The sequence below is a fragment of the Alligator sinensis genome, unplaced genomic scaffold, assembly GCF_000455745.1.
Source record: "Alligator sinensis unplaced genomic scaffold, ASM45574v1 scaffold527_1, whole genome shotgun sequence".
Lineage (NCBI taxonomy): Eukaryota > Metazoa > Chordata > Crocodylia > Alligatoridae > Alligator > Alligator sinensis.
Window position 1 is genome coordinate 683,271 of NW_005841958.1, and position 10,051 is coordinate 693,321.

The 10,051-nt window shown below is 41.3% G+C and overlaps 1 protein-coding gene across 4 annotated transcripts in view; it reads right to left on the reverse strand.

Moving 5' to 3' along the window:
* The window catches only part of INPP5F (inositol polyphosphate-5-phosphatase F), a 94,973-nt gene that overhangs the window by 13,941 nt on the left and 70,981 nt on the right, over positions 1 to 10,051 (reverse strand). For all 4 annotated transcript variants that reach the window (XM_025200161.1, XM_025200162.1, XM_025200163.1 and 1 more), the window contains exons 11-15: positions 6,406 to 6,483; positions 5,995 to 6,115; positions 4,091 to 4,219; positions 2,174 to 2,291; positions 1,360 to 1,558 (exon numbers count right to left, since the gene is read on the reverse strand). In XM_025200161.1, coding sequence (XP_025055946.1) covers positions 1,360 to 1,558; positions 2,174 to 2,291; positions 4,091 to 4,219; positions 5,995 to 6,115; positions 6,406 to 6,483 — 645 coding nt within the window. The remainder of the gene's footprint in view (positions 1 to 1,359; positions 1,559 to 2,173; positions 2,292 to 4,090; positions 4,220 to 5,994; positions 6,116 to 6,405; positions 6,484 to 10,051) is intronic.

Genomic DNA, 10,051 nt, shown 5'->3' on the forward strand with positions numbered 1-10,051 from the left:
TTCCGCCCCAGCCGAAGAGGACTCCACATCCATCTCGTGGGGACTCTGGGTACACGGCAGGGTAATAGAAACCCTGTGTGAGATCCAGAGGAGCGTGGCGGCCTGATCCACCGCCCACCTCTTCCCGTCTTCAAGCGCGACTAATAAGACGTATTTACGATTTCTACATTGGTGGCCTGTTCACCCAGAGCATCCGGAGCTCTGCACCGTGGAGCCTAGCAGCCTCCACAAGACCATCTGTGTTGTGTCTGTCTGTAACTGCAACTTAATCAAGCTTTCCAGCCTGCACCACTGCCATCTCGGTGTAAGTAAACAATCTTTTAAACTACTGATAAGCGTCCGTGCCTAATTCCAGAGCGAAGGCCTTCCCTCTCCGCCCCCGCGTGCCCGGGCTGCTGGCCACAGCCCGCGTGCAGCGCGAAAAAGGGCTCGGGGCGCTCCTGGCCCGCACATTATCTATCCCAAACAGATGCTTGGTCAAATAAAAGATATATTACCCACAAAAATACTAGCCTCTTACATATTCCTGGACCATCACAACTAAGCACAACTCTGACATGATTGAAAAAAAGAAAAAAGAAAAAAAACAAGTAATTTAACTTAGTTTGGTTGTTTTAATTATGACATTACTTCTGTGCTGAAATAGATCTATAATTTCTATATATTTTTAAAACTATAAAGGCAAGCCAACACACTGTCAATACGCCTTATTAAAACTTGTGCTACTCAAACTGCATACACAAACTGAATCTACACCAGGCCAAATCTGCTTAAGCAAAATTGTTGCTTGGGATTATGAATCTTGTGACGAAGCAGTATTAAACTGCCACCTTAAAGCACAGGATGCTTGGGTTTGGTAAGAGGGTATAAGAGTTTTCTTTTTCTCGCATTCATTCAAATGTGTTATTACACATGGCTCCATTATAGTACAAAATTCAGACAAATCCATTCTCCTCAATACCTGAGAGAGGATGGAGAATCCTCTCCATAGTGCCCGACACCCTTAAAAGCCTGAGATATTTACAGCATTTGCTCCATGACAGGTGATTTTTCCCATAATTAATTTTACCACAAATCTAATTTTAAGGCGTGTTAAGTGTATACATTTAAGAGATCTTGACCACATCAACCCCCTTTTTTTTTTTCAGTACAAATCACATTCTAAAGCAATTAAGTGCTTCAAGGACATGGTCACATTCTATACTACTCTTCATTTGTATCGTGTTTGGAACATAATGTAATCTACTCTCAATGCCACAAATACATTTTAGTAATATAATAGGTCTGTAATTGTGAACAACTCCAAAGTGGCAGATGGCCAACAAAAAAGTCAATCAACTGTAACCTTATTCAACACACCTTGGGTCACAATCAATAAGTGCCCATCCACCATGGAATTTTTCATCATCTGGAAGGAGTAGTTTCATGTAACTTTGCAATAGCTGGCTGATCAATTCCTGATGACTTCTCAGGTTCTCCTTGTGAAGTGCTTCATGTTCTTTCTCTTTTGTAAATATGGAATAAAGGTCTTCAGTGACGGGGTTACCTTGCATCAGATCTAGACAGCGAACAGAAGATAAAAAAGGAGCAGACAAAGATAAGTGCAATACATACAGAAATTACTTAGCGTACCGCTCTGAATAAGCATCGTTTCAAAACAGAATTTTTAACATAGCGACATTTAAAGTCTTGCCCGATTACTCAAAACCTATCAGAAGTAGGACAGTCTAAATATTATGCAATGAACTTTCAATCAGCAGATTGTGTTCAGAAGAGTAACTGTAAAAGTGTCTTTAAAATACCTGAATTACTGGAAATAATTTAGGATAGTTTAGTTTAATTGATTATATTGTATGAATTTGTTAAATGATTAAAGCAGAGTGCTTAACACAATGTACATTACTTTGAGATAAAAAGGGGGTTATAAACAAGTAATAAACCAGATTTATGCCCTACCATACTCAACGTTGATATCTGCCTCAATACATAGTAAGATATAAATCAATATGGGATTTGACAGCAGCTACTTAGCTAACTTTTTGAAAGCATGAGTCACATGCAGGAACAGTGACAAGATGATTTCCATGAACATACAGTATATATTAAAAAAAAAAAAAAAAAAAAACTGTGTTCAGTAATTTAGCTGAAGACAGATTTGTACAAATCCTCTTACCTATAACTGCTTGCCTGTAAGCATCCCTGAAGCGATTCAAGTAGTATCTGTTTGCAGAATTGACTCCATCTTTCATTACTCCTGCCAACTTCCTTTCACCTGTCCTAGTGAAGTCACCCTGTTACATAAAACATTCCTTTGAACATTTAATCAACCAAATGTGTGGAACTTATACAGCCCTGGCTCTTTTCAAAAAGCTTTAGTGTTCTGAACATTAGAACTGCAAAACTGAGTGATACTTCAGAGAATGAAGCCAACTATTCTGCATATACAGAAAACTCTTTGGGACATCCATTAAAAGGAAAAAATACCCAAGATCAAACTTGGATGTTGTGGGCACCATGTTCATAAGTGACACTATACATTTCAAGTTGTAAAAAAAAAAAAAAAAAAATGCTGACCGTTTGTGTGTGTGTGTGTGTATATATATATATATCTTAAGACAGGTCACTTAAGCTGTTCAGGCCTTGTTCTGTTTTAGTTTAGTTTAAATCAAAGTCACCACTTTTTTCAGGAGTTCATGATTCATTCGGGTTTAGTTTTTTTTTCGGGTGCTTGTGGAAAGTTGACACAGGACCTTCTGGTTTCTGTTAACCTAAGCCAGGCACCCAAATAGACAAGCTGCTTTCTTGAAGCCAGTCATTTACATCCACATAGCTGCCTTCAATCATGCATTTAAGAACCAGCTGGGATTAACAAGGCCAGGGCAAACCTAAAGCAAGGGGGGTAAGAATTCTTAGAGCAAAGGGAATGATTCCAGTCTCACAGTTTTTACTTCTTGGCATGAAAAGCCCTGACAAATAATGCTCGACTTGCAGAGATGCTGAGAATATGCAAATCCCACTGCACCCCACAGATGCCAGTTCATTTGAGTGATCATTAAAGAAAAAATATATAAATAAGTGTTTGGAATGTAAAAAAACTCCATCTGTTAGAAGAGTCATTAAGTTGGTTTCCAGTTGAATACCTTGACTGTCAGTTTAACTGAATATAAATAGCTTTGTGTAAATTAACTGAAAACTTAGGCTGAACCATAAAGCTTGTTTACGGGCTTAATATGCAAAAATCTAAGGCTATGAAAAGAAAAACAACAATTACTCCTGCCTGGCAGTATTATTAATTTAAGTGTTGTAGGAGACGGAAAGAAATTAGACCATCCCTGCTCTGAGGAGTTTACAATTACAAAAGCTTGACAGAAGAAGATTGCACTAGACAATGTACAGGTCCCCAGTATCAGGATCTGAGATCACCGGAAAAGTTTGCCAATGACTGAATGCTTTAGAAACAATGGGTGTGGTAGGAAGGGAAGGAAAGAAGAAAGGAAGATCATGGAGCAGCATGTATTGGAGAGAAGGGCCAGGAGTTTGAGGGGTCCACAATCCTGAAGCCTAGCCTTGGCAGGCAAGTCTTCATAGATCACCTTTAAATTACAACACCGCAAAACAAATATTAAAGAGTAGTTTTCCTTTTAGTTAAAATAGTTGGTTGATTCTCATCACCTCAACTAGAAAGTTAACTAGCGATTCCCCAAACTCCCCAGTACATGTTTGAAATACTACAGACATTTTGATGAAATATAAGAAGATAGTTAAAGGCAGGATTTAGATTCAGTATTAAGTAATGTATTACATTATTCTCCTCTTTAAATGTAGAGCCTAACAGGAACAGATCAAGTTATTGATAGCCAGCAATGCCGTCAGCTGAAGAGAATCCTGCCAACTTGAACCCGAGCAAGAATGTCTCGTTTTATGCAAGCAGCTTTTAACCAACTGCCTAGTGGCAATTGGCAGAAGTCTCAAGAACTATATAAATAAATGACATAAAACAAATACAAAAATTAAAGTGATTTTATGTCCATATTTAAAACCAACAAAATAAATGATATTGAATAAAAATTCAGAGGTCATGACATGTTACCTTTAAAGCTGCTGTTCCAGCATACTGCCTGCTTATGGCATCTCCGTTGTTTGCCCATATTATCTGGTAGATTCGATTGCATTTCATCGGCAAAAGTTGTTCCGGCGGCATCACGCCCAACTTTTTCAGCTGGAATTTGACACATTAATATTTATTAACATTTATTAATAGAAAAGGCCAGAGAAACAGACGTGTCCTGAAACTAAAAACTTTATAAAGAAAACCAGTGATGCAGTACACACCACAGTAATAAAACCCTGCTGACTAAAATCTTAGTCAACATTTCCTATTTACTGAAGAATTGATTGTTCTGCTACTTTCTGCCAGATATTGATCTTCCACAATATGAAAAATGACTGCCTATTGACTCAAAACTACCTTGCAGTGATCAGTTGTTAAACTGTATTCAAAAGAGTTATGAGTATACCTTAACCAATAGGAAGGCAAGGTTCTTTGGGTAGATGTGATACCTTTTATTAGACCAACAGAGTAGTTGGAAAAACGTTCTTAGTAAGCTCTCGGGCACAATCACCCTTCTTCACCCCTCATCACTAGAAACCGAAACTGCAGATTCGATGCTGATTCAGAGAATCAGCAATTCGGCCATAGACACAGCTTTAAATATTTTTTCTACATACCTTGATGTACCAGGCATGGCTTGTGAATGCTGCGATGCTGGGGCACATGGAGTGTCCCACAGGAGCATGGGGGGCCCCCCCACCGCATGCTCGGCAGAAAACCCAGAAGTGGATCAGAAGTACTTCTGGTCCACTGCCGGGTCCACCACCGAGCGCATGGGGGCCCTCCCCCAGTCCCCCAGCTCGGAGATTGGCCACAGGAGACCCCCAGGTACCCCCCCAAACCCAGGAAGCACCAGTTGCCAAGCCAGGAGGGTGTGGAGGGGCCCCCCTGCACGCTCCCCGGCAGACCCAGAAGTGCTTCTGGTCCACTTCTGGGTCTGCTGTCAAGTGCGCTGGGGACCGACCCTCCCACACTCCTGTGGGACAGTCCATCCGCCCCACCATCTCAGAGTTCACGAACCGCCTGGTACATTGAGGTATGTAGAAAAACCACTTAAAGCTGTCTACATCCAAATCGTTGAATCTTTCTGAATCTCTCCGAGTCGATTCAGAAGGTTCTGATTTGATTCGGATTCAGAGATTTAGCCACTGAATCAGGCCAAGTCTCTGCCGAATCGAATCAGTGACCAAAGCTTCACACAGCCCTATTAGCTATGTACACTGCCATTTTCTTAATGCCTTCATCAGAGGATAATGCAACCAATGTTGAGGGGGCCATAGAAAGAAGATGTTCATTAAACATAGAAGTAAACTCATTAAGGATCTTTTTCCTCTTACCATCCCTTGAAAATACCCTCTCTGCAAAATGACAGAATAATCCCAGAAAATAATGGCTTCTCAATAACCAACTTAGAATGCTTGGGGGATGGAGAATTTTTGCCTAAGAAAATGCTCATCTCTGAAGCCCATCATGCACCTCTGCACATCCATCCCAGAACCCAAGCATTCTTCAGAACAATACATTTAAAACCCCTTCTTTTGTTTTAGAACAAGCAGTGACCACCTTAAATAAATAAATAAATAACTGTCCTTAATTCACTGCATGATCAAAGTGAGAAAAGACATTCTGGGACTCATAATACCACCCTTTTTCTTGAAAACATTAAAACTTTGCCTTCCAATCCTGAAATGTTTTGAACCTGGTTCCAAGGTTTTATGCATGCCTTCTCCCCAACCCCCAACTCCATAGGTCTGCTAGATCCAGACCTCCTCCTTCCCAAACACAAATGCTAGTCTCCCTCCTGCCCAAACACAAATTCTATTTAATTTTAAGTAAAAACACGCAAGGTATTCAGCACATGTAAATTTACAAGTCATACATGCCTGCTGCTCCATGACCACTCGTGCAATTGCAGCCTGTACAACATTGGTACGATCCAGACAGTCCATACAGTTAACCCGAAAAATTCCTTCCTGTTTACAAATCACACCGGCTTGATCAACCCTTTTGAGGAAGGAGAACAGAAGAGGAAAGTATTATCAACTGAGAGCTCTTAAATGTGCAGGAAAATCCACACGTTAGAAAACATGTTCCTATTAAAATCAACCGCAGAACCTTCAACTCAAATTCATTCATCGTGCCAGTTATAACTCTACTCATCAGCCCCACTGCTCATAATTATTTAATACACTTTCTTATGTAAACATCATTTTACACTGCTTTTCCTTGTTTCATTAAGGTTTGGGGTTTTTTTTAAACAAAGTAACATTCACCTGAGCGTATTCAATACCTACCAACACCACTTCATGTCAAGGATGATATCATGAATGGCATCAGTTAACGTTTGAACATTTTCAAACTTCATCCCTCGGCTAAAATACAGAAGTATAGGAAACAAATTTTCATTGAGAGAAATGTATAGTATTGTAATTTACATATAGATTATATGCAAGCTACATATGAAGCAAAATAATAGGATATCCACAACCCCACCAAATTTGGGGTGTCATGCAGGTTTTCTGTGTTTGTAAGTAGTCTCATAGACAAGCTAATGTTATACCGTATTTGTTTACATCCCTTTTATCTCTGTAAGGATTACAGTATACAGTCTATATACATCTATGATTTTGGACATGGTTTAGTCAAAGGAACTGAGGGATGCCTACTTAAGGAAAGGGGAGTAGGCAAAACTAAGTATCTCTTGCTATTGTGTCACTAGGGCAAGAACTACTGTGGTTCCCAAATGCAGGCAAAAGTAGCTATTATTAGGATGCAGAGTTGCTGGCTGTAGCTATGTTGGTCTACAGGCATAGGCAGACAAGGTTCGTTGGGCAGATGCGATATCTTTTATTAGACCAACCGAGTAGTTGAAAAAAATATTCTTTGCAAGCTTTCGGGCACAACCACCCTTCTTCAGGCATTGGGAGGCTCCAAAGATATTGAACGTCTGTAATAAATAGGAAGTTCAACCCCTCAACACTGAAGAGATCTGGAGTAATGGGCCATTAGCTAGAGGAATCCCAGATGCCTGAGGAAGGAGAGAAATTTCTAGAGGAAGCTGAAACTCATAAGCAATTAGGACACCGCTGATGGAGCAAGGGGCTGACTTGGAGGTATTTAGGGACTGCCTAGGAGACCATCCTGATCCTTGTTGTCTATGATGAACATGACCTCAGGCTGAATGATATTCCAGGCAAGCCCATTCTACAGAAAGGGGGGAACTAAAAGTCTTTCACGGCTCACAGGGAAACTATATGGAGATAGCAGATTTTCCCATGCCGCCACTGTGGGGTCTGGTATAAGGGTACTGGAGCCAAGGCTTGAGGAGCTAAAGAGTTATCCCAGGACAAAGTTCAGCCATTTCCTTGGGATAAACAGTGGGGAAAAACTTAGGGCTCTCCCCCCTGAACAGCTTTGTGATGGTAGTAATTGCAGTTTTCAAACAAAATGAAAAGTTTCTCAAACTTCATAAATATCAGATGCAAATTAAACCACACAAAATAATCAACCAGCCATGCCTATCTTGTTTCCAACCTCTCAACTTCTCATTTGAATTATTATAGGATGATTAGATTTTTGAGGCGACTATAAGGTGTTAAAGCTCAAGTCCAAACCAAGAAGTGACTTTAAAAAGGTAAGCCAATTCTTTTGGAATATTTCATCCTGAAGGCCTGAAAATAAACGTAGGGAGCATGCTGTCCACTAGAATGCAGCCATCCCAGTATGAAATGCAACAACCAGTCTACCCTAGTCGCATTATATGGCGGGACAAAACCCCTTCTGTGAAGCCTGATAACTGTGAAGCATTTAAACATCCTATGCCAAGGTACAAGGGTCAGAAAAAAGGAACACAGAAACAAACACCATGACTGCCCATGCCCCACAACACCCATCCTCAAATCATAGCATCTGAAAAGGCTACTACTACTTGGCAACACACAGGACTAAGAGGGTAAAAGCACGGAGGGTAATTAATGGATGAAGAACAGGCACTCTTCACCAGCACCACTTGTAGATACATACTTGTTTCTTTATTATAGGGAAAAAGTCATGTTGACAGGGGCTCGGATTCCCTATTTTTGTCACGCTATATCACTTGGGGAAAGATTCTAAAAAACCTGCCTGAACTAGAAAAATCAGCAGCACTCATTAACACTATACAGGATGTGCCAGCTAACAGTTTCAAACATAGCCTATTAGTCTGGACAAGGTCCCAGAACAGAGAGAAAAATCTGGAGGCATGTGAGGATCTGGTGGGCAAAATACATGGAATGGACAAAGGCAACAAAACCAAAGGTCTTTAGAAGTAACGAGAACTGAAAAAAATGGTCATGGAACTATGACAATGAGGAATATTTTAAAAAGTTAGCTAAAAGATGCTTACATGCTTCACAGCCATCAACTTGTTCAAAATGTTTGCCTCAAATACATATCCTTACTACTAATACCTTTCTGTTGCTGTATCTTACCTTAGGAACCAGCTACATTAGGGATTTTTGTTACAGATATAAATCTCTAGTATGGAGGCAAACTTTGTAACAACCTGGGAGTGTTTATTAATCTTTTGATGACATGAGACTGGCTCCCTGCTCAATTCTGCATTGCTGCCTGCCTGCCAACAAAATTAAGTCGAAGTGGACTGTGAAGGGATTGTAAAATCTGGGAAGGAAAGGCAAAACAACACAACTCATTTAAAAGCAATGTACTCAAGGCTAATTTAAGGAAACAATGGCTAGTACCATCCAGACAAGAACAGAGAACGCTCCCAAAGCTAAGTCTGAGATCAACTGAAACCCGAGAAAAGGCTAGGGGTTTGGTGAGGAGGGGCTGTTGGCCTAGGAAAAAAGAAAAAGCACACTACACGTAATGCAGACTGTTGCCTACAGGCACTCGTACACACCACAGGTTTTAATCCTCATTAAATTAAATAGGTTTATAAAATTTAAACTCATTTATTTTGGAGCGTCACATCTATGTTTACACACACTAGGTTTTCAAACGAATTAAGCCGGGTTCCTGGCCAGTGCCACTGGAAAGCAGGATGGTCCAGAGCTGCCCCACCCACCCCATGCCCATGCTCTGCCATGCAGCTGTGGAAGCAGGGAGCCAGCAAACCAAAAAGCAGAAGCAATTCGAAAGCAAAAGCAACTCAAAGAGGTGAACTACAAAAAAGTCACAGCACCATCTGGTGGACAAAGAGGTGTGCCCTTGTGTTTGAATGCAACGAATCTATGGACACAACACTTTAATTCCTGGCGAGCCAAACTAAACTATGTCCAAGGAGTTTTAGTTTAATGCACAAAAAAGAAATTTTAAAGCATTGGGAAATCCACTCGTGCAAACAGACACAGTTGCAGCGCATGACAGAGCAAAAATTGTGGTGTGTACATGAGCCCTACATGAGTAATAAGCTAGTCCCTCTAAGCTATAGAGGTTGTTTGAGTCACTATTCAGGTGCCATCAGTAGCTTCCAAAGGTGGATATTTACAGTTCATCCACAACAGAGCTTTAGGGGTGCTTTCTGCAAGATCTTTCTTGAAAAAAAAGCGCAAGGGTGAAGCTACCCGACTAACCAAGACTCAGTGCATTAGCAAAAAGCAGGGGTAGGCAATCCCCAGCATGTGCGCCAGAGCATGGCATGCAAGGCCGTTTTGCTCGGCACACTACAGCCAGCCTAGGCTCCAGGCAGCTGCCACCAGCCACAGAGCTCAGGCTGCTCACAGCAGGCAGTCAAGAGGCTGCAAGCAGCCCAGTCTCCATGGCAGGCAGCAGCTGTCCAGAGCCTGGGCTGGCTTCAGCTGGGAAGCTGGAAATAACTACACCGGACTCAGGGCACTGGCTAGCCTCTGTGGTGGCAGCGGCTACACATGCACCTCCAGGGGGAGAGGCCTGAGGCAGCGCAACTCCAGCCCCTCCCCCTCCTGGAGGCATGCTTACAGC